The sequence below is a fragment of the Prinia subflava genome, chromosome 1 (genome assembly GCF_021018805.1).
Source record: "Prinia subflava isolate CZ2003 ecotype Zambia chromosome 1, Cam_Psub_1.2, whole genome shotgun sequence".
Lineage (NCBI taxonomy): Eukaryota > Metazoa > Chordata > Aves > Passeriformes > Cisticolidae > Prinia > Prinia subflava.
This window is the reverse complement of record NC_086247.1, coordinates 112875029-112900354: the sequence shown is the minus strand read 5'-3', so window position 1 is coordinate 112900354 and position 25326 is coordinate 112875029. Positions and strand designations below refer to the sequence as shown.

The 25326-nt window shown below is 40.3% G+C and overlaps 1 protein-coding gene across 1 annotated transcript in view; it reads right to left on the bottom strand.

The window, feature by feature from the left end:
- Positions 1-5973: 5973 nt before the first annotated feature.
- GADL1 (glutamate decarboxylase like 1) overlaps positions 5974-25326 on the bottom strand; it is a 92043-nt gene continuing 72690 nt past the window's right edge. The window contains exon 15 of the mRNA XM_063408698.1: positions 5974-9717. Within this exon, the coding sequence (XP_063264768.1) occupies positions 9544-9717 (174 nt within the window). The 3' untranslated portion in view covers positions 5974-9543. The remainder of the gene's footprint in view (positions 9718-25326) is intronic.

Here is a 25326-nt window from a genome sequence, read left to right as displayed (position 1 = left end):
CTGCCACTGCTCAGGGACAGGAGTCCTTCCCCTGCTCCAGCAGAGACTTCTCCAGCCTGCGTCCTTCCCATGGGCTGCAGTTCTTCACAAACTGCTCCAGGATGGGTCCCATCCAAGGTGTCCAGAATTGCATTTCTAAATGAATGCTCTAATTGTCTTCCAGCAGTAATTAAAATGAAATCATAGGTATTGTGAGCTGCATGTTGTGCTTTCATTTAGACAGTAATTATGGGGGAAGAGCTCTTAATTGGGAAGGGGAAGTAGCTTTTTTTTTCAATGCCATATCTCTTACATAATTCTCTCATCAGGTTCAATGCTCTGGGTCCAGAGCAACATCTTTATCTTCCAGTTCTAAAGAAACCTGGCAAACTAAATGCTGAGGGTATGCTTTATGAAGAAAAACATTTAAAAACATCAAAAAACACACAGAAAATAAAACCCACCAAGAAGAACTGAAAAAGAGAAAAGTATCTGGAAAGGTCAAACTGTTTTTCTTGTTTGGCTATATTAGCCTTCTCTCGAGCTATAATCAGACAATAAAAGATTAATTTTAGAAACAGCACAGGATAACAAGAGGGTGAAGAATGCTTATTGTATTGTATTGTATTGTTTCAGCCTGACTGATCTGTGTGAAATTTGTCCTCCTAATCTCATAGATAGCCATGATTCTCTGACTACTCTGACTTTCCTGTATAAAATGAGAGTACATGTCTGGCTCCAAATACGGATGCACATCCCAGCCACATCATGATTCTGTACCAAGGCAAGGCTCCAGTGCTCCCTCATCTTGCCCTTCCCATCTCCTTGCTTTCCCACGGAGCCAGCAGCCAGGCACGTGGCCTGGACAGGCCTTCCTGCTCCTGCCAGCCCCAGCTCCATCCACATCCAGCATGAGGTTCAACCACTTCAGGACCAAACTCTCCAAGCTGCAGCGTGCCCCCGAGAGGATTGCTGCAGCTGCACACCTTGCTCCCATGTTGTCCAAAGGACAGAGCTGGCAGCAGAGCTGGCACTTATCCTTTGAAAGGGTGCAAGAGGAGCTGGGGAACACATTCGGTTCCTTGTATCTCAGATAATTGCCAGGGGTGGGAAGAATCAAATTATTTGAAGATGACTGGAAATCAAAGAGAGAGGAATGGGAGCCAACACGGATTTAGGCAGCATTTGAATATGGTTCCACAGAGACTCTAGTTCCTATCCAGTGTTTTAAATAATAGCCTAGGTGATGGACAAAAATATCTGCTTATTAAATCTGCAAACTCATCATACTGTGAGAGGCTGCAAGTGTGCTGCAGGACAGACAGACTGAACAATTCAAATTGTTCCTGGCAGATTAAATAAATATGTTGAAAAAACATGATTCTGTTTAGTGGAAACACTTACTAAGGACTAATTAAATGTACAGATATCTAATGGGGAAAAGCCACTTAGAACAGTTGGCCAAAGAAGCTCTAGTGCCCAGGGGGATCACAAAGCGGGCAGGAATCAATCATGTCCTGCTTTTACAAAAGAAGGTGAACATCACACTGGGATGGATAAACAGCAGTGGCAGCTGAGAGATGTACAGAGTGATCCTGCCACTCTTTTAAAACCTAGTAAAATTCCAGAGGACTGCTCTGTCTTGTTTTGGACAGAATAATCAGAAAATTTTAAAACTTGGCCTCTGAGGAAACACAGGAGGAATGAATACAATGCAGGACTATAAAATACTATTAAGGGAGAATAAGATTTTAATCTTTGAAGATGTAAAAAACACAAAGGGGGAAAATACCTGGCCCTAACAGTGGTGAAGATCAAGGACATAAGAGAAAATCTGAAACATCCATTACAAAAACCTCATAGGAAGGCTGCAGATTTTCCAGAATTTTTGGTCATGAATTATAGACTGGGGAAAGGTTGGACACTAGTTCTCTGATATCACTGATCTTGTTTCAGGATGGAGATCATATTTTCTCAATGAGATCTTGAGATTACCTTTTCCTGCCACAGAAGTTGCAGGGCTGTGTTCAATAAATGCCTCCAAATGTCTGAATTCAGAGTGGCCAAGAAACAGTTCTTGGAAATTGTGTTCTGTGGGAAATTGCAAAATGTGCTGGAGCATGGGGGCAGATATCCTCTTTTGCAACTCCCTATAGAGCATTGATATTTCTCACAAAAAGGAAAATATGAAAAAACCCCACAACATTTAGATTACTTCAGAATAAAGGTCCTGCTCTAGTCTGCACTGGTGCAGAATCATCTGGAGTCATGGGTGAAATCTTGGGACCCACAATGTAGAGAAGACATGAAACTATTAGGGAGTGTCCAGAGGAGGGCAGCAAGGATGGTGAAGGGTCTGGAAGGGAAGCCTGGTGAGGAGTGGCTGAGGTCACTTGGTTTGTTTCAGCCTGGAGGAGACTGAGGGGAGACCTCATTGTGGTCTTCAGCATCCTCAGGAGGGGAAGAAGAGAGGCAGCTACAGATCTCTTCATTCTCATTACCAGTGCCAGAACCTGAGAATGGCCTGAAGCTGAGTCAGGAGAGGTTTAGGTTGGATATCAGGAAAGGGTTCCTCATCCAGAGGGTGGCTGGGCACCAGAATAGGCTCCCCAGGGCAGTGGTCCCAGCACAAGCCTGACAGAGCTCAAGAAGTGTTTGGACAGTGCTCTCAGCACACGGTGTGACACTTGGGGTGTCCTGTGGAGATCCAGGACCTGGACTTGATGATCCTGATGACCCTTTTAACTCAGCTTATTTTATAATTCTGTGATAAAATCAAGCCTGGAAACTGAGCATTCTGAAGCCATAAAACTTAAAAGAGGTTTGTACACTCCTGAACTCCATTTTTTACCTTGGTAAAAAGCAAGGGTAAGGAATTACTGCTTGGTTGAGTGGCTCAGAATTAGGGAAGTGAATTTTTCATCTTGCCATGAGTTCTCCATTGCTCATCTTGGATGCCTAAAATACACCAGATACACCATTGTCATAATGGGTTACACAGCATGGAAACATACTCTGGTCACTATTTAGGGAGGATAAAAAACAAATAATCACAGGTCTGCATATTTTTTCCTGAAGTCCATCGAAAACAAATAATTTCAAAGGAGAATGCCAAAATCAAAGTAACATTTTCTGACAAATAATTTTTGCCAAAAAATCCCGAGATCTTACACTTTCAGTTCTGTTCTCTGCCACATGTGAGAGGACCAGGAGTGCTCTTTGGAAAAGACCTCCTGTGTGTGGTACAAGAGGGTTACCAGAGGATCCACCAGTAGATGGAGCACACAACTCTTCAGCGCTGTGCTTTGGCTCTGTAGCATCAATTATTTTCACTGTTCACTGCTCACAGCTTGAGGTACAACAGAGCTGGACCAGCCACTGAGCCTCCTGCCCAGCTAGAGTTTCCTTGCTGCTGTGCTCCAGATGAGAGGCTAGGTCTGCTTTGCAGACCACTGAATTTCTTGGCTGGGTGGCTTTATTTACACGTCACTTAGGCTTAATTCATACACTGCTTTTTATGCCATCATTATTCTTATCGTCATAATTTGCTGTTTTGCAAGTGTTTAGTTTTTCCTACCTTAAACAAAAAATGTTTGCTGCTTTTTGCAGGTCCCCAAAGATTCTGAACTTTTTTTTACTGTCTCCTCTGCCACACATATTTAGAAATCACCTAGTTTTCCATGTTCATCAGACTCTAAAATTTCCAAGAAAACTTCATCAGCAAATTTCATGAACATATGTCTGATCCTTCTGGAAAGTTTGGTGGTGACAATATGAAATTAGATTAGCTCTGAATCAATACCAAAGTATCATCCTGTCCCCATTATTCATTTTCATCTTTCACCAGTAGTCCTACTCACTTTGCATTTTCAGTCCTGCTTCCCATCTTCCTTATGTAGATTGTCCCAAATGATAAAACAGCAAGTACTTGAAGAGTCCAGTCTAGAAAATCAAGCTTTTATTCCTGTAAAGCTCTCTGGCTAATCTAGTAGCACTCCCTCTGCTAGGCCTGTATCAGAAGATGCCCCATTTTTCACTCACTGCTGTCTCCTGTTAGCGACTCCTTCCACAATATTTCTAAAGCAACGGTACAAGTTTTCACAAAAATAGGAGTTTTAAGCCCCTTGTGTATCATTCATCTGTAAAAGACAACAAGTAACATTTCTCTCTGCCACTCTTTGTCTTATTCAGTTTCTCAAGGCCAAACTGGTCTCCTATGTGAACTCCTGATTTTGGTGCTACCATAGTTCTGGCAGAAGCAGTGACTGCTCATCATCTGAGAATCTGGACAAAGATGCTGGAAAAAGGAAGGCAAAACATCCCATCAAGATAACCTGAGGACTACGTTTGCTTCAACTTTCAATCTTAGCCCTTATGCTACTCTGACATTTTTCCTATAGCTACAAATACTGGAAATATCCCTCTGAAAAAAAAAAATTACAGGCATGAGAGAGGGTACAGAAACAGAGAAAGAATAAAAATCCATATCAACTGACATGAAAAGAAAGGATGGATAAAGCTGCCAGTGTCAGTGCCTGACAGATTTAAGGAGTCACTTCCCAGAATGACAAGCTGGGTGAGAGTTTCTTGGAAGAACGGTGTTGTGCACAGTCCTAAAGAAAAATGTTGTTTTCCATGGGTCTGTGCTATTTCATGGCAAGTATTTTCATCAGACTTTCCATTTTTAAATAGCTTTGTATGAGTTACAAGAAAGAAATTACTTCATCAAAACAAAACATCTGTGTTTGACAGAATTATTAAGAGTCAATATCTTTCATTTGCTATTATTTGCCTTCATCCTTGATAAAATACATATTTTAAAAGTTTTCTTTAATGAATTTTAGAAATGTAATCTATTGTTCTTTAGTTGTACATGGGCTACCAAGGCTGAAAGTGGTCCTCTCTCTTGGACTTTTTAAAGATTACCTCTTCATTGTCACTTTTCTTACTGGGACCACTTTAAAGCAAAATTTACCTTAATACATACAAAAATCATCAATGTACTACAGTGTCCAGACCTCTGGAAGGGCTTCTCCAGGGTAGTGAATGGGCCATGGCATGCTGGGGCAGGTTGCTGCAGTGCCAGGGAATGTACAAGTTATTTGATGGCTCCAGGAATGGAACAGCTTCCCTGCTCCACTCCTGCAGCACAGGCACACAACAATCCACTTAGCAGACGTGAATCATTCACCCAACCATTGTTTCCTTCTGTGGGCTTGCCTTGAAACCTTTGACATTCTCTTTTTTGTTCCTCTTGCAGAGAAAATTTCCTTGTTTTGTTTTATTTCTCAGGAGTAATTTTTTGGTTGATTATTGTGCAGTTACAGAATTAGAGTAATAACTTCTAATTGTACATCTGAAGAAAAAACATGTAATTGTGGGAGACTAGATTCAATTTAAAGACAGAAAACCCCTCCACCAGGGTTTCTTGTGGTGTACACTGTGCATTTGCCAGGCAGTGTGGCTTTGGTTGCATCTAACCTGCAATTAGCTTGAGCAATTAAGACAAAATTAACATATGCAATTGCATTATTTCAGGATTTAACAGTAGCAATATTTAGCAGTTACTGCACTAGATACAGTACTCATAAGCTCAAATAATTTGCCAGGATTTACCAGTTACACCTCAGAAAGGAGGACAGGAATGAGTGGGCTGTACCTGCAACATCTGATTTCCAACACTTGATTTTCCTCATGTCACTTAGCCACTGAAAAACCACGGAAGCAGCCAACGGTGAAGAGAGGCTGGGCAGATTTGGCACTGTTGAAAATACGGGACTCAAATGTCACTTTTAGCTCACTTTTGACTTGTCACAGAGGTCATGTGTGAGCTAACAGAAGAAACCAAACTCAACATTTTGTAATTCTGAATTATTCTCCTCTGCCTTCAACATTTCACATCAGTTTTGTAAGACCTATCACGATACCTGGAGATTTAAAAACAAAAATTATTTGAGCATGAATCAGTGCTGTGGGCTGTGTGTATTAGGAAGCCTCAGGCATATCACAGGTTTTTACATACTCTTACTTGGCTTTCTGGGAAGGCAACTCTACCAGTTCTACTAGGCTTTTCTTAAAGGTCATTTCTTGTCCTTTAAGGACAGGTCAAACAATATTTGAAAAGCATCTTAAAGCATCACTTAAGGATACAAATGAAAGTACATTTCAATTCACAAAAATAAAGATAAATCTGAATCTCTAGGCATGAACATAGAGCAGATAATTTGAGGTGTTCAGAGTGCCAAACTGGTGCTGAAATGAGAGATCCCAGTGATAAGACTCAGGGTCCAATCCAGCAAGGGTTTCCAGTTGAATCAGTGGGAGTTAGAAGCACTAAAATCATATGTAAGCAGACTCAGATGATTAGTGCTCATTTATCACAGAAAATCATAATAGAAGTCCTGAGACAGGGACTGCTGGCTCTAGGCACAATGATTTATGTGGGTGATTTTGCACATGGACCCCTCACAAAATGCCCGAAGTTCTCACAAGATGCAGCCACACAACTAAGAGTAAAATCTGCCTCTGTATCCCTTCTGTCTAAATATTTCTTTCCTCTTCTATTGAAAAAATTATTAGAGGTAGACACAAGAAATTACAGGCAACAAATGGTTCAGCTTCTACACCAATTTATGCAGGTACCTCACTACTTCAGAACTTTGTTTAGCATCCTGAGTGATGGAGCTTGCCAGTAACTAGGAGAGGGTCAATCCCAACTAGCTAGAATAGCAAAAAAATAATAAAAATTAAATATCTTATTGCACAGACAATTTATCTTCTGCATTTGGAAGCAGAGTAGGATAAATCATGACATATTTTCACTCAAAATGTTTATTAAAGATTTTGTAGGCATAGCACACAGATAAACTACATCCTGAAGCAGGGTTAAGCTAGGTTTCACATTTTAAAGCTGAAGTGCTATTTATCTGGAGTGCTTAGAGGTACCTTCTATGTTTGTATACAGAGTTTTAGATTGACAAATGACAAAGACAGCCTGTGTTTATAAGGGTGTCATTTACTTCACTTTTTATTAAAATCACCAGCTACAAAATAGACATTTTGTACATAGTACTCCTACATAAGCAACTATGACAAAATTACATTAGTCCTGAAATGAAACCATCATATTGTGCACCTGGGACATGGTAAGATGTCAGAAACAATAAAAAATACATGGAAATTGGATAAGGTACTCACATCACACTGGAAGGTTAACCTATAGCTTCAAAGAAATCAGTGCACATGTTGATCAGAGACTTATTTTCTGCAACTATGAAAAAAGTTCCAGTTTACTCTCATTTAAAAATACTACAGCCACTACTGCTACAGAAAGGAACTGTGTTACTTCCACCTGACACATGCCATAAGTGTCACAGTGTCTGGAAACAGAGAAGACCACTAAGAACATGGAGAGAAACAAGACCGTAACACCTTTTTGATAGTGGTGGTGTCACAAAACATCACAGACCAAATTCTTAGCTGATGAAAGGTGTCACAACTTCTCCATGAACCAAAAAATCAAGAACTCACCAAGAATCTCAACCACAAACAAAACATCCTGACACTGTATTCTGTCTTTCCTTTCAAGGTCAAAAAAAGAGAAGGAGAAGGGGTAATGGTCCTGTCTAAGTCAAGATGAAAGAGCAAAGTTGTCCCCTTCATGCAACACTCCTTGTGCATTCTGCCTTGCACCCTGAGTGACTGGGAGGCAAAAAAAAAAAGCCTTATGAGCCCTGAATTTTAGCTCTCCAAGATTAGGATAACTGGTATAGCCAGAAACACACTCCATCAATAAATGATGTAATGATTTGTGAGTATTGAAGAGCAAAACCCAGGGACCCTGTTGTGATACTCATTTTATTATCAACATGGGTCTTGCTTAAAGTCTGGTGGATCACTATGACAGTACAATATATCCACTTCTGTTAAAGGCACTTGTCAAGGGCTGCAGGTGACCCTGGCTCTTAACTACTGCTCTGACAGTGTGACCTCCTTGGTTATCATGACCTTGTTAAGCTTTGCACACCATCCTCCTGCAGACTCGAAGTAGGAATTTCCTGCAATGATATACAGTATAGGAAGTGAAAAGGGAAGCTTTGTGCTTGACAACAGCTTTCAGGAGGACAGAAAGCATTACAGCAGAAAGGTTCATACTGGCTAGTGCTACCTCAAACACAGAGTAAGGAACAAACAGCAAAACACTAACATTGAGCAGATGCTGATTACAAGGTAAAAGACATGGCTATTTCCATTAGTTTGATGCAACAACTTCCTCACAAGAAATAAATTTCTATCTTTATAAAATGGATAATTTTTATGGAATAAAAAACAGATGAAAAATATAGTCTATTTCTTAACACAAAGTGCAGAATTTAATTTTGAAACTTAAGACTGACCAAAAACATTCAAACTTTTCATTTCCTAAAACCATGGGAAGACCTTCTCTGATCACCGCTACTGTAATTTCAGAGTAAAATTACAAATTACACACTGATAACATAAAATCAAGTCATCTCAAATCTGTAGGAAACTACAAACAAACAACGAAAAATAAGCAATTTTGCTATATTATTAATATAAAGTCACCATGCATAAAAATAGGTATCTTCTGGGTAAATATATTTTTTTTCTCTGTTAAAAATTTAAAGTGCATCTAAAAGCTTTTAAATAAATCTTTACACTTTAAAAATAGATGAAGGTGAACAGCAGTTCAGAAATGACAGGTAACTCCAGTTAACAAAGAAGTAAGAAGTTCTAAACGGTATTCCAATATTTTCAGCTCTCCTAAAGTGGTGATATTTTGGGTGGACAACCCTGGCAAATACTGTCTGGACCAAATGACTGTGTTTCATGGAATCACAAAACCCCGTGGCTTGGGAGGGACCTTAAAAGGTGATCTCTTCAACCTTCCCCCAGCAGCGCCAATATTGGTTACTCAGGGCTTTGTGCAGGAAGTTGCTGCAAACCTCCCAACTGTGATGACTGCACTGAGCCTCACTGTACAGTCTGCCTGTGCTCACAGCAGAAAACCTGGGCAATCCACCCAGTTAGGTGGCCTTGAGGAGCTCATTTCACATAAATTCACAATTTCCAGTCTTATCATGTTAATAAGCAAACTAAAATATTGACAGAGTAGATAAGGGAATTAACTAACATCTTAAGGCTCACTGACAAATTCATTCGTAATAGCAATTTCTGAGGAATTTTGCCTGCATGCATAAGTGACCAGTTTGAGCTACACTGTGCACAGGCACCCAGCCAATAGCTGCCTTTCCTGGGACATAGACACCATTTTCAGAAGTGCTGCCTTCTTGAGGAAACACTTCCCAAAATGGCAGCAATAGTGCTGGACGCACCAGCCTGCCCCCAGCCCCCGTCAGCAAATACTTTCCTGTGAAGGGGTGTTCTACCTGCAAAGTTTTCAACACCAATTTATAAAATGACAGTTTCCAAACTATATGTCAAGCTTTTTACTACCTTCCACGAAATATCACCAGAATGCTGCTGCAACTCTCCCTCCATGAATATCACACATGAGCAGCACCTGATGCTGTGGAGCCACGGCTACAAGTCCTTAGCAAGAAGCTCAATTTCATCCAGCAGGAAGTCCATGTCCTCTCGGCTAACTTGCGGGCTGATAACCACCTGGCGGAAGAAGTTGACTTTGCCCCAGTGAGGCTGGTACCCAAGCATCATGCTGCCCTTCTTCATCATCCTCTCCTTAATTATAGGAGCAACCTGAAAGCAGAGACAAAAAAAAAAAAAAAAAAAAAAAAAAAAAAAAAAAAAAAAAAAAAAAAAAAAAAAGGGTTTGATGTCACACTCGGAAATATAGCAACTTTGGGCAGGAAGTGTATTTTGTGACTCAAAAAGTTTTCCGCTCCTTGCCTGTCTTCCCCACTGCCTGCCCCAAGGAAAGCCAAGCTTAGACTCACAGGTTTAAAGCACTGAGACCCTTGTGTTCTGTAGCTCCTGAAGGAATTGGAGCAAGATTTAAACCCTGGTGCTTGAGGCATTCATCAGTGACATGTGAAAGGCTGGGTTAAGGTCTCTAGTCTTCCTGCTTTAGATCAAAGGTCAGAACTCAGGAAGAACATCAGCTGCAGCTGGTTAAAGGCAGGGTTTGTCCCCTTGTGTTAACTAGGCTAAGCATAACTTCTTGCTCTTGATGATCCTTCTCCACCACATCTGCAAAGCAGCTGTCCCTAGACGACATTCTGCATTGAACCCGTGTGAGACTCAAGTTGCCAAAAAAGTCAGTGATGCAGTATTAAAGGACAAGGCCTGATCCTGGCACTTAAGATTTTGTCTTGTAGATTTAAGACATTGGTAGCTTTTGGCTACACCAGTCTTGTGTTGCATGGGATGAAATCTCATAGCTGTCTTACTGCAGAAGAAAACATGAGTGAGACTGGCAGAGTCAGATCCTTATAGCAGAGTATTTGATCTCATCCCAGCAGGACTGTTAACTTTGGCCAATAAATCTTGTGCATAGGTTAAAGCATGTGAGTAGTTCTGCATCGTCATGTTTGAAATAGCCCGTAAGCTTAAATGCATTGCTGGACTATTCCTTGGGAGGCAGAACTAAGTATTTTGAGAGAAGTATTTTTTTAAAAGGTTTTGCGCTTTCATATATTAATAATAACACCAGGGTATTTCAGAAGCATGTGTTCCTCTCCTTCTCTTCGTGATGGTTTGACTTTGAACTAAGAAAATAGGTGTGTGACCTAACCTTGGTTTCTGCATTAATTTATTTCAGCTCTAAAATTTTCTGCCTGATTTGCAAAAGAAAAACGATGATACCAAACTTACCTAATGGCTTTATTTATACACGACATGTTCCAGTATCCTTTTTTGCTTAGATAGAAACAAACAAGGTTAGTGGCCAAGTCCCATGAGAATGGGTCACAGCAGCAGAGGAGCAGCTGCCATTTCCTCAGAACAATGTCGCAACAGCAGGGACATGAACTGCAACTAGTTACTTCTAAATGTATTCATCTAGTTTGCTTGTGGGAGTAGTGTGCAAATTATTAACTAATTTAATTTAATTTATTTCTTGAAAAATAAAATAAAATCCTCTCCACTTCAGACCAAACATTCCAAACTGCACCCACACCAGCCATGTCGTGACATTGCCTTGACAATATAACATCATGCCCCAGAGGTGTTGTATCACATACATACAGAAAAAAAATAATTCCTCCACCTCCGTCCTTGACAGAGCCCCCAGGTGACTCCTGGTCATGGAATAAAGACACTACAAGTGCAAAGGGAGAAGCGAATTCTTCTTAATACACTTTCTCAGGCTCTTTAAGATTCAAATCCCTATGGCAGCTTTTAGCCTTTATTGATGTTCCATCACAGTTATTTCATCTTTTGTATCACGCTATTGATTTTCTTCATCCCAACACCTGGCGCTCCATAATCCATCATCCCAAAATGTGCAGTAGCACAAACACAGAGGCCATGAAAGCAAAAACATTTACAGCTTCAGTAATTTGAGGACTGTAAATATACTGCATTTCAGTAGCTCTTCTCTTGTGGAAAGGGAGAAAAACCTCACTTTCATGATGTCATTTATTATCTCATTCATCCTCCATGCTAATGAAGCTGTGCTCTTAATCTGAAGTGTATTCATCCTTTTTTAAAGGCAAAACAAACTCTTCTTACATAAATTAAAAAAAAAAAATACTGATTTATAAATTTTTGACAGGATTAGTTTTGGAAAGACTTTCCATCACATATTTTGCATGTTCTTTTTGCTAAAGTGGTGCAGTCAGTGTAACAAAACTGTCAAGGATCCCAGCCACAGAAAACAGTAAGGAACAGAATGTATGTTCAAATACTTAAGTACATGTCTCACAAAAGAACAATTAAATGATACCTGCATGCTGAGGCTTGGACTTGAGTGGCACAGGGTATTACTGCTAACAGAAGGGGAAGGCAGCTACCACTTTGCAGCAGAAAAATTAGACCTATAAGAAACTAATTGCCTAGTGAGGAGTTCAATGAGTTTAATTCTCACTGAAGTCAATGAGAAATGAGGATGCTCAAATATCAGAGAGAGCTGCACAGTCCAATTCAGGATAAGATCCTTGAAAAGCAATTTAGGGAGAGTGAGATTACTTCACCGGTCCAATTATTTTCCTATGGAACTTAGTTCAAATTGTAAATCTAATTCTTTATGTAGCCCATCCGTGGAGCAGTCTCAGAATTTTAAGTGTAATATAACCTAAACGTGAAGGTCTCTTCTCTCCTTTTCTCCCTTCACCTCTTCCTTCCCACTGCTAGTCTCCCCTGCCAATCCACCCTGGAGACTTTTGTTTCAAACACTTGCTACAGCAGCACAAAAGCTATCAGGCAGGTTCTTCTTCCACCTGGGAATGTGGGGAGGAGGTGTTGTGTGTGCAAGGCCATTCTGCACCAGAGTTTCCCACATTGTACTGTGCAGCCAGAGCCCAGGGAGCTTTTCCCAAGGATTGATGGGTGCATCACAGTCTGCCTGTGCAGAACTACACAGCAGCTGTAACAGCTCATACTTCCCTTACCACTGATAGCAGAGCTTTTTAAAATAGACCAAAGATTGCAGAGTAGTTTAGCTCCTTCTCTACCTACTTGAGTGACAGGGTAATCTCTTTTCCCAGTCTCAGCCAGTACTCAGCCACACTACCAACAATAAAAAGTTTTAGCCCTGAACTTTAAGCTGTTTCTATCAAGAGTGCAGACCACAGCTGATCCTCATGCATATTTACATGGAAGATGCCAATGCTTCTCCCCAGCACATATACACACAGAGCAGTATGATAAGTAGCTGGGATCAGCTTGGACACTGCAGCTGAAGTGTCTAGTGCACCAGGGGGATCAGGAGAGCAACGTATCTCCTCTCTATCTCAAGTATCCTTGAGAAAAGTGATTCTGCACAGTCACACCACAGGGCAACATTTGCCTTTAAACCACTGTGTCCTACTACTTGACTCACCAGTGACATTTAATCCAAATTTTTCCAACACTTTAAGAATCTTCATCAGGCTCAAGTTATAACAGTGTAACACACTTCAGCAACCACCACTACAGGCTGACTCAACAAAAGGATTGAGCACATTCTCACCAGGAGAATCCCATACCCAGTGTCTCCAAGAATTAGTTCCCAAATCTGGACAATAAAAATCAATTCAGAGGACTTGATGAAACCCATATTTGAATAAATTCCTTCTTCCAGATAGCAAGGCCTCCAAAACCATTCTCACCTTGGTCAAGATATGCAAGCCTTGTTCTCAGGCCAAGAACAACCTTCTGGTACATGGCTTTGTTGTGCAAAGGGCACAGCAGCTCAGAGCTCAGAGCTCAGCTCAGAGCTCAGCTCAGAGCTTCAGAGCTTCAGAGCAGCTCTGTTAAATAGGTAATGTTCTCACTCCATCAGTCATGGCACAGCATTATACTTTGGAATTCATTCACCATTAGCTGCTTTTTGGTAAACATTATGGACATTTGTCAGAATGATTGGTTTGTAAATTTTATTCTAATAACAAAACAAAAAATCATTGCAATAAGATAACAAAGTGCTTAAATTGTTCAAAGCACATAATCTCATTAACTTCTAAAATACATACCCCACTACCACCAGCTTGTAGTTGAAGTTGTACACTTAGTACAAAATAGCAGGTACCTTCTGATGCAAAAGAACAGAACAGAGTAATCTGGCTCCTTCGTTCATACGAGGTAAATGCACTGAGCCCCCAGCCCCAGCTGCACTGGTGCTGCTGGGTGTGGACAGCCAAATCAGTTGCACTAAAGAGAGGCAGAATTTCCCAAAAAAATATGCTGCCTTGTTCTTTTTTGCTGAAATGAAGAAATTGGCACCTACTGATATTAATAAACACCTCACTTTTCTGTGCTAATGCTGTCCCTGACAATTGCCATTAACAGACATGCTGAAAGTGCAAGAAAGCTCAGGCTGGACAACTGCAGACTGGCTTGCTGATAATGGAAGACTATGTCAACCTGGATTATAAATTTCCTTCTCTAGTACCCTCCTTTAGTCTGTGAGTGATCTCATTTTAGACCTAATTGAATATTTTCAAACTGTCCCATCACAAATGATAGTCCCTGACACCGTACCTTTGTAACCTGGATGCCACCTGTACTGCCCCCATTCTTACAGACTCCAGCTGGATTTCTGTAATCATGCCTGATGCTACATATCACAACAATTTTTCCAAACTGTAGGCTAGAGGCTATAAGCTTTACAAGCAACATTATCTTATTTTTTTTATTTAAACACTAAGGCAAAAGGAGTAAGTTGCAAAATTGCTAACAATGCTGGGTAAAAATATTCTGCTACGCAATGACTTTATGAAAAGATATTGCTTCAGGGGGAAAAAAATGTGAATTTGAAAAATAGCCTAAGATATCCTCAGCCAGAAAAATAAAGAAACCAGAAAAGACTAAACTTTTTCTAAACTTTGGAAACAAACATATTTTGAGAATCTGTTTCAAAATTCTGTTTTCAATTAAAACTTAAATTCAATTGGAAATTGACCCATTTTTATTAAAGCCTGTAGAAAAGGTCAGAGAAAATTGACACTATGCAAATTGCTTTGTTTTAGCTTGCCTGAAAACAACTTTCTGGTCAACTAAAACCAAAAATTTCTTCCAGTTTCTCAATTCAATGGCCAAGCAAAAATAAAAATTCATTATTTGTACAGCCATAACTATGTGGGATCAAAAGTGCTGACACTGCTTAAATAAAACATCTGTAGAATTTTTGTCCCTCAGAAGAGACAGAAAGTATGAGAAAACTCATGGGACTGCCCATTCTGTTGGCAAAACCTGTCTGGACATCCCATGTGAACAGCTTTGAGTAGTGTGGATGAGTCTAAATGTGCTAACCCAGCAAGTACTACAAAGACAGAACACCATCAAAAACTAGTGTTTATTTTGGCGACTGCTATAAGAAACATTTTTCCAAATCTTTTGAACAGTTCCCAGGTGGCTGAGCATCTCTGCAACATAAAGCTGAAGAGCTATTCCAGTTGCTGGCAGCAGTAACTCCCAGTCACAGGACCCCATTCTGCTTCTCCTGATACTAATTTCCAAATTGCCATGGACTTCAGTGGAAGCAGAATGCAATTATCTGAATTTCCTGCTTAAGCCTCTGCTTCAGGTGGCAGTTGGCAAACAGCCTTCAGCTTTCACTACAGAAAGCCACATTCGCAGTAAATCAAATAACCTTTCTAGGGATCCATAAAAGCAGGCTAGACAGCATTGGAAGAAGAGGAGAATATTAGCAGCTCAAACTATTTCTCTTCCTCAAATACAGCCTTGATTAAATTTTCCAAGGTACAGAATACCACATGAGAAACTGGCTGAAGATTTGTAGCTGGAAGACAAAAATCTGCCCTTTCGACAAAATGGAAAGATCACATTCTCACGATTTCACAGATATGGGAAACACATTTTGTGTCCTTGTCTAAATTGTTCCTTGCAATGGAAGACAAGTTTATACAGAACAGTCCCTCTCATCTGACCACAAAAATCTATTTTGTCTCCCCCAGAAGGGGCAAATTTTCATTTGGGAGTTCATTATTTTTACTTAAAAGGCAACTATTGGCTGTTCAAAGTCTGACAAGTTATTCTTCCTGATAGAAATGACCAGTTTGAATTCATGCATATTTATGACAAAACAACTATTGTATAGCAATTGCCAGGAAAAAAAAAAAAAAAAGGTCAATAAACCCCCAATTTATGAAGTATTCGGAGGACACAATCTTGATTTTTTACATAACAATCTAATAATTTCAGGGGGTTCTCACAATACAGTTTCTTAGATTGCTTAAATGATAGAACAGTGGACTGAAGTACTGGATACAAACTCCACAAATAGGATTGGTCCCAAACTCTGCCAGAGGCTATTTGGACAAATTACTGCATCTCTTCTGGGTAACATGCTTCTTTTTCCCTTTATAACCCTTCAGAACAGTGAAGTCTTTATGTGTTCATACATTGGTGAGGGTTGGTCTCTTCTCTCAAGTAATAAGCAATGGGACAAGAGGAAATGGCCTCAAGTTTTACCAGAGGAGGGTTGGATGGGATATATTGGAAAATTTCTTCACTGAAAGGGGATATATTGGAAAATTTCTTCCCTTGTCAGGCACTGGAGGAGTCTGCCCAGGGAAGTGGATGAATCATTCTCCCTGATTATATTTAAAAGCTGTGTAGATGGTTTAGTGATGGATTTGGCAGTGCTGGGTTAATGGTTGGACTCAATGACCTAAAAGATCTTTTCCAACCCAAATGGTTCTGTGATTCTGTCTATTGCAATTGGCCAGCCCACTACACCCTGATACAAGTGGGCAGAGCATCCACAAGGTATGACATATGTATTTTATAACTTCTGTCTTAAGTAGGTCTCACAAACACCTGCCACAACATGCCTGCTGCATTTCCTAGTGTGGCTTCAGAAGATAAGCTTGATTTTAATTATACCAGTCAGTATCAAGCAAGAACTGTAGCTGACTTTTTAATATCCATCACTGCATGCCATACAAATGAACAAAATGCTTTCCTTGGTTGGCTGTAATCACAAAACTAGCTAAATACCGTAAATATTTGGAAGTGATAGTGCTTTCATCATATTTTAACACCAAGAAAGTATATTCCCCACTGTTAAATATCCTTTCTTGCCTTTTGCTGCAACATCAGTTGCTGGCTTTAAAACAGGCTTTTCCCCTCTTGGTGATAATTAAAAACAAACTCAGACCATTTGTCAGCTGTCACAGCAACCAGGACAATCGAAATACCAAATATTTGCACACCCAATCACAGCTTTGTTCCTGTAGCCAAGGCTCTCTGTAAAACCCAAACATGTTTTTCTTTTGTCTAGAATTTGTTCTGGGCCCACATCCCTAAACCACTAATAAATTACTGCCTTACACTATTGCACCAGTGCTCCCCTTGTGCCACACCACGCAAAAAAAGCAGAAATAAGTGCATTTGTCAAAATAGCAGTAACCACTTCCACGTTCTTTGGGCAACTAACACATCAAAGAACAGATGCTGCTGTATTTTTATCCCAGTAACAACATTCTCTGTGCACCTTCAATTCACACTCAGGGCTGCACAATAAGTCCACACAACCATATATTGCACATCATCTTCCTATCCACTGCTTTTTGCCAGAGGACATGTTATGAATCCCACAAATCCCTGAAAATTACCTGAATAATAGGTGGGCTGGCTTCAGATTGTGATTGTCTTCAATGACTTCTTTAGGCTGGTCATTTATGCAAGAGAAAATAACCTTCAGACAAAGGCTTTCACTCTAATGGTACTGGCCTCTGAAAAGGATGAGCCAGGAAAAAGAGCCCCCAGAACAGAATCAGCACTTAAACAGTTTGTGTGCATTTTTACTTACAGCCAAAAAGCACATTGGTGAGCAACATGGTTTTTCAGGTGCACAGTCCCATGTCTGCTTCTGTCGGAGCACATGGGGTTTTTCAAGACAATTCACATGGAATTATAATTATTTTTCTGTCATTTCTGTGTTGCTTTACCAAGATCTTATTAACAAGCCATGTAGAAAGCTCAGGAATTAAGAAAACTCCAGACTCTATCACACAACACTACAATTCCGGTGTTCTGATCCGTTCATAAGAGTTGAGCACTACTGGTTTTATAAAAGTAATTATTTTAGAAGTTTTTGCAGCATACACAGGGCTCTTCTGTGTACCATTTCATTAAGTTCCTATTTAAGTGACTAGGATTTCCAGTCTTTCAACCCTGCCAAAGCTCCCCTTCTCCATCCAGGATGAAAGGGTAGCATGTCATCTTGAAAGCAAGGGTAACAAAAACCCCTATCCTTTTTGGTTTTCATGCACAGGGCTGAGATTCCATTCTATTCCATTGAGGCAATAAAGAAATCACAGTGCACTGTGAATGTCTGGGGCTCGGAGGAACAGTTTACAACAGGAGACGGTTGCATTATTTGGTGACACAAATTCAAAAACTCAACATGCTTCTAGTGTAGAGAAATAATGTCACTTCAGAAACTCAGAATTATTCCCCACTGTTAAGATCTCATTTACTGTTTGCACAAGTCAGCTTCTGGTGTAAGATATCAGCAGCTTCTGTATTTGCACTACAGTAAGAACTACAGTGAAATGCATATTCTTTAACCAGATCGAAAGAAAAATGGATATTCCAGCATAACTAGGTAACTTTCATGCCTTGTTTTATTCTCCCTAAAGTCATCATACTGGCTTTCTCAGAGGCTGCATAGTGTCTACCATGACCCAAAATCTTAACACAAAAGCAAGGCAGTTGTCTAATTTGATCACCCAATTTAACAAAGTAAATTATCCTCTTTACCCCTCCACACAGTGAAATACAAGACCAGTAATTGACAGTTATCAAAATGGTTTTTCTGCCTGGGACTCCTTTTTGTAAAGCCTGATATGGCTATGAAACCAAGGCCACCGAGCCCTATCAAAGTCAACACCACATTTTTCCCATGTACATCTTGCCCCCAGAGAATGTTCATTCCAGCTCAGCCTTGCTCCTCTCCTCAACCCCAGTAAGCTGTTTTATCTTTTTTTTTAATCCCCAACCTGAATCCAACATATGTTACAAACCTCTGTGATGAATGCATGGACAACCAGGAAACTGAAAGAACAAAGCAGGATCTCTAGGGGGTCAAAATGTGCAATTCTATTGCAGTCTGAAAGGATGAAAAATGAAAGGAAAATAATGATTTGCACCTACGAGTATTTGCAAACCAAAGAGCCAAAATATAGGTAATGATGATTAATAACAGTCTAAGGTAAGTAGAACTAGACTGCAGTCAATCCCTAGATAATTTAAGGTCAGTTGAAGGGGGAACAGCAGACTGGGCACAAAATTTAGAATCCATTTTGCAAGAATTTGTAACCTCAAAGGAATATATAAAATAAAAGATCTGCTAACCTTGGGCTTAAACCATTAGAGACACAGATATGGCTCAATATTCAGAGGCATAGATGAAATTTTCTTATCCTGTACACCAAATTGCTCTGAGGACCTTATTCTTCCACCAGTCTGACCAGACATTCCCTATAGATCATGGTTAATGCCACAATTTTCCTTAGTGCCACATCTACCTCTAAATCACAATCAGAAAGAAAATAAAAGCAGGGTAAAGTACTTGCATGTTTTTGTCAGGGTTCTGCACCAGCATAGCTATTTTTACAGAGAAGGAGAGAGAGCAAGAACAATGTTTTGAACTTTGAAAGCAATTATGATCTGCTACACAAAACTCATCCATTAAAGTCTGATAGATTGCACTTCCTTTATTGAAAAAGTTCTGCAGAACTAAATAAATATAAATAATCTTCCTACAAGAATTTATAAATTTTCTGACTGGTCAGTGTGTCTGGAAAAATTCTCTAGATTAATCAACATTCACCTACAGAACTCTACCACTGAAGTCACAGAGAGTTTTATAGCTAAATTCATCTGGGGCAGAGTTAGACTAACCCACATTTTCAATATAAATATTATCTGTTAAATTATCTATTAAATTTGAAAGGAAGGTCTAAATATCTGCTCAATATCAATCTCAAGGATTTGCTACTGCTTTTAGAGGAACACTGCTCAGATATAATACATTTTTTTAGACTTGTAGATATTTCTGACCATATTGACCCCTTTGGAAAGTAACAACAAATTCCTCCCTTGTAGGCATGAAAAAGAAATATATTGCATCTCGTTCCACTTGAAACTCTTACAGCTAGAAAGGAATCTGTGCTTAAATATCTGAAGCACAAAATGAAATCTGAAGTCCTAGAAAGAACTTTGTATCTCACTATACATGAAGGAGTAGGATTTCCTCCCACTCATTCTCAAAAACATTTTTGACACCACTCACATCACACAAGTATAAAGCCTGCTTAATTGTGCAGATGATGCAAGCTATACACTTTTTAGGTGGCATTAATATTAATTGATTTTTTTCTGAACATTTCAGAAATTTCTTATCAAGCAGCAGCAAGGAAGGGAAGTTTTATGTGAAAGAAGGACAATTTAGGGCCCAGACCTTTTATTCTTCTATCTGCAAATACAATATTTATCTTCAGTTCCTGAAAGAAGTATTTGATGCAGCAGGAGAGAAGGGCTGCTCCCCTCTCCTACTGAAGTTGGTGATAGGGAACAGAAGAGTGCTAACGTAATAAGCAGATACTAATTTAAGTGGACACAAGCTTAAGATTTATTGACCTGAGAGCAAGAGGTCAATATGTATTCGGAGAACAATAAATCTTTATACTTCATTCTAAGAGATGTTAATCCAATGTATTATTAAATCCATCCCATTAAAGCTAATTAGACTGTGTGTCCTCATGAGCCTTGTTGCCAATAGTCATTAGTATTGTCTGGGTTGTTATTACTATGCTTTGATAATTAAATCATATAATATTCAATAAAATTAAATATATGGGGATAGAAATATTTATTTTTCTCTATCATGACTATATTGTTGTGCATTCCATTAGGTTCTTCTTCATGCTGCTATAGACCCTTCTTACATTCTTCTACCAGGACCAGCACAGCTAAGGAATCAAAAGTTCTGTTTGAATCACACCATTTTTTAAACTTTTTCATTTGCTTTATTAAACCTGATGTTCTTAAACCCACATCCATCTACTTGTCATGCTCTAGGCAGGTAAGAAGGAGAGACAAAAATCAGTAAGTACCTGCTGTTAGAGAAAAGAAAAAAAGAAAAGGAAAAGGAGACTTACTCCTAAGTATAAGTGAAAAATTCCTTCTATTTTGAACTTTTACAGTGCTTTCCATCCTCACACTTCAATGTACTTCTTAGATAACAGGAAATACTATTATCTCCACCTTAATCTCTGAAAGGAACTGAGTCACATAGAAAGGAAATAATGACTGAGATCTTAATCACAACTCTATGCCAAAGCTAGACATCACTCAGGTACATTAGTGAGCAGGACAGGGTATTTTTAGTGCAAATTGGCCTTGCAAATACTCTTGCAGAATATACACACAAATTCATCCCATTTGGGTGAAAGAGGCTTCCTTCCTGGAGGAACCTCAGCTGAACAGCAGCAGCAGGATGCAATGCAGAATGCCCCCTTGCAGGGCAGATGCCAGCTCCTCCAGTGGGTAGCACTCCACAGCACACACCCAGGGCTGCTGACTGGTGTGAGCTTCACTCGTGGTGAAGGCTTAGTGAGGGATCACAGAAAATCCAATCCTGGTCATGCCATCTTCTTTATATCACAATCATCACGAACACAGACTACCATGTCCCAAGCTCCAGCTCTCTATATTGACTTAGGTTGATCTTTGACAATATTTTTCCTTCAGGACTCACGCTGCTTAAAGACTGTAGTTGGTTATTTTGTAAGAGCCTCTCACATAAAGGGAACAACAGCTTGAGAGGAAGTGTTAGGTACACTGAACTGTACAACATGTTACTCAGAGACACAGCCTTCAGCACTGAGGATAAAATGTGCAAGTAGGATTCTATTCCCACCATTTTGGCAGTCTAAAGGTTAAACACCTAGCCTGTGCTAGCCATCTAGGCTTTGCCTTTAGTTAAGAAAAGAGAAAAAAGTGCCTCTTACCTAAAAAGAGGCACGGCTAGAGAGTGATTCATCCCATCCTAGAATGACAGGCCTTAAGATAGGCAGGATAGAAAAATCTTCTCTCCTCCTACACGGCCTTCAGTGAAGGACCTCTGCCTAAGTTTTAGTTGGCTAACACAAGGTAAGATGAAATCCATGCAGACAGCTTATCTTGAATCAAAGCTGTCTAAAAACTTGTTCCTCTGCTGCTCCTAACTGGTGGACTGACCCAAAAAGCTGCACTGGGTGAAATACAGAGAGAGGACATCCAGAGTACAAGAAGATTCAAGGGGAACCAAATATGAAAGATGTATTTTGTGGTGCTTAGGTGAAAAACCAAAAGTGTGGACAGAGAGAGGTCAGGAGGATGGGGGAAGGTGAGGAAAACCCCATGCAGCATTACAGGCTCGAGGCAGAGAGGCTGGAAAATGGCTCAGTGGGAAAGGACTCGGGGGTGCTGGTTGACAGCCAGCTGAATATGAGCCAGCAGTGTTCCCAGGTGGCCAAGGCCAATGGTATCCTGGCCTATATCAAAAATAATGTGGCCAGCAGGAGCAGGGCAGTGACTGTCCCCCTATGCTCAGAAGGGGTGAAGGCACAAGTCAAATCCTGTGTCCAGTTTTGGGTCCCTCATTACAAGACAGACATTGAGGTGCTGGAGAGAGCCTGGAGAAGGGCAACAGAGCTAGGGAAAGGTCTGGAGAGTAAGTCCCATGAGGAGCTGCTAGGTAGCTGGGGTTGTTTGATGTGCAGAAAAGGAGGACTGGAGAGCACCTTCTCACCCTCCATTAGTACCTGAAAGGAGGGTGTAGCCAGATGAGGGGCAGCCTCTTCTCCCAGGCAGCCACTGACAACACAAGAGGAGATGGCCTCAAGATGCACAAGGGGAGGTTCAGGTTGGACTTAGGGGGAATTACTTTACAGAAAGGTTTGTTAAACATTGGAATGGATTGCCCAGGGAGGTGGTGGGGCCACCATCCCTGGAGGTGTTCAAGGAACAACTGGATGTGACAGTTTAATGGTCTAGTTGACAAAGGTGGTGGTCAGTGCAAGATTGGACTAGAACTTAGATGTCTTTTCCAACCTAAGTGATATTTTGCATTAAAATACAAAGAAAATAAGATTAACAGGGCAGATACAAACAGACATGGTCCGCACCCTTACCCATCTCAATTCTGCACTTAATCACTGTAGACCATCCTATATTCTTATCAAATCAAATTTCTTTCTTCCATGTGGGTGTGTGAACATTAATAAACTCCAAGATGGACAAACCAGATAGCAGGACAGGAGGTCTGAATACCTGCAACCAAGGTGCCAGCAAATGGATAGACTCCATTTCCAAAACCAGCTACTAGAGAAACGGGAATGTGCATATATTTCAAGACTTCAGTCCTTACCAGCTGAAGAAAATATGATTGCTTGACAATCCGTGTCAAATCTGTGTGACATGATTTTAGATGTGTTCATGGGGATGCCAGTAAAGACACTGCTCTCTGTGCTGATCTCTGCAGCCAGCTGTGTGTATATCATGTATTTTGTCCGTGTGTGCATGCACACACGTGTGCACATGTGCACCTCTTGACATTTGTGTACTCACACTTGGACCGGAGGACAGGGAACAAGAGTGGTCTCACACCTATTTGGCTGGAAAAGGAGGAATATTGCTGGATCCCAAGGCCAGCCACCTTCTCACATTATCCTGAATTGCTGCTGCTCTGAAGTCCTTGCTGTAGTTGATAACCCAACCCAAAGCATTCTGTGATTCTGTGGTTTTCACCTAAATAGTAGAGATCTGTGCTTTGAATAATTTTCTATGTATAAGAAATCGTTTGCATTTTATACCAGGAGCATCCCATTGGTCCCATAAATGCTCACTGATCATTAGAAAACTCTGCGGTGGAGCTTCATCTGGTTCCATTAAATGGAACTTCAGACTAGGATTAAATCCACATACATTTTTACCTCATTATTTTATCATATGCTAAGTTCTCTAAGATTAAAAACTTAAACTGCACAGAATGAGGCAATGTGAGGTTTGCATTTCTGATGCTGTTTGAGCAAGAGCCTTCTTTAACCAAGAACAGTTGTGAGCATACGTGCTAACATCATCCTAAGGGTGTGCCTCAGCTCCCTTGATGCTATTTCCCTTCTATGTTTGGAGCCAGTTTTTATAAATTTAGCACATGCAAATTCCTTTGGTGTACTGCTGCTAAGCTGGCCATGTGTACATGCAAAGATCAATTTTTCCTGTAAGCACAGATTGTTTGCATACAAATGTTACATATAAGTATACATGCAGCTGTGTAGGACCAATTTAGAATGAAAGTCAGGGTTGCAGTGGACACCTCCAAAAAGCACAAACACAAAAATACAAGCCAAAGGAAAAACTCCATCCTGTACCTGGCACAGCTCTCCAACAGGCTCCAGAGCAAACGACTCTCACATCTAGCCTGGCTATAGGCTACTGCCCCCCTACAAGCTTCAATCTGTTGCTATTTGACTTCACTCAGATGATTCTCATTAGAACTGGGATGAGTTAAAAAGTCAGTGAATGAATCATTTCATCAACTCAGTTGTCTGGAATTTTGCTTTTCCATGCATTTCCTCGTTGCTACATGGATCACCAGTGTAAAACACGTTGTAGCTGCATAAAATTTCCTCTTGCTCTTTTAACCCTACAGTTGCTTGTGACCAGATATGTATTGGCTGCTATCCAGCTTCCTAACCTCTGATGGTCTGTGCCTTCATGCCTTCACTGCCTGCCTCACAGAAGTCACAAAGAGTTACAAATATTTACTCTGAGGTTAAATCCAAGCAGGATCTCTTTATCCAGCTTCTGGGATAAAGCCTCTGCTGAGTACCTGTGTTCTGCTCAGGGGGAAAAATAGAAAAAAATACAACCCAGATGTTCAATTTAAGCGTAATTTAAGCCATGCCATTACTCCATGCACCATCAGATCTTGTCCATCTTTCCATACATGGAGGTGGCTCCAGAGCACTGCATCTTTTTCCATAGCCATCACCCATGGCACCTCCTCCCACTCTGGAGCAGAATAAGGGTTGTTTCCACCAGCCTTTAACCTTGCCAGAGGAAGGAAGCATGCATGTGAGTGGCTCTGAGCAGTAGTCACGAGGGAGGCTTCTGCTTCCTTACAGATTCACACAGAGAAAAAAAAGAACCTTTCCCTACTATTAACATTTACTGTTCATGTGACACACTCCTTCTTTTAGCTGTTTATTTGAACTATATTTATTTGCCCTATAATAGCTATAGTACAGTCCAGTGTGTTTCACACCATCTTACAGTCCTGTGTTCTGTACATTTCCCTCTTGCTATTTAAACACTGCACCATTGATATTTTCTACCTACAGTCACTCTGCACAGTACTGTACTAGATTTCCCCTTGTCCCAGATATGTCTAGGTCCACCTATCAGCCTCCATTCCTGAATATTATACCTTGCTTTTTCAGTAGAAGAATATTTTTGACTGGTTCTCTTAAGTGGAATGCATTTTCCAGTTACAGATTCCAAGACACATCTTGCAATCTTTCCCTTTGAAGCCAGTAGTAATATGAAAGTACATGACTACAGCAGGTTTTATAATTTCAGAGTGGGCAGTACAGAAATGGTTTTTCTTTGTTTTGTTTTTAATCTTATAAAAAACTGTGCTCATGTTTTCAGAGTAATGCCCCCCACTTTTTCATTACTGCCTTGTATTACTGG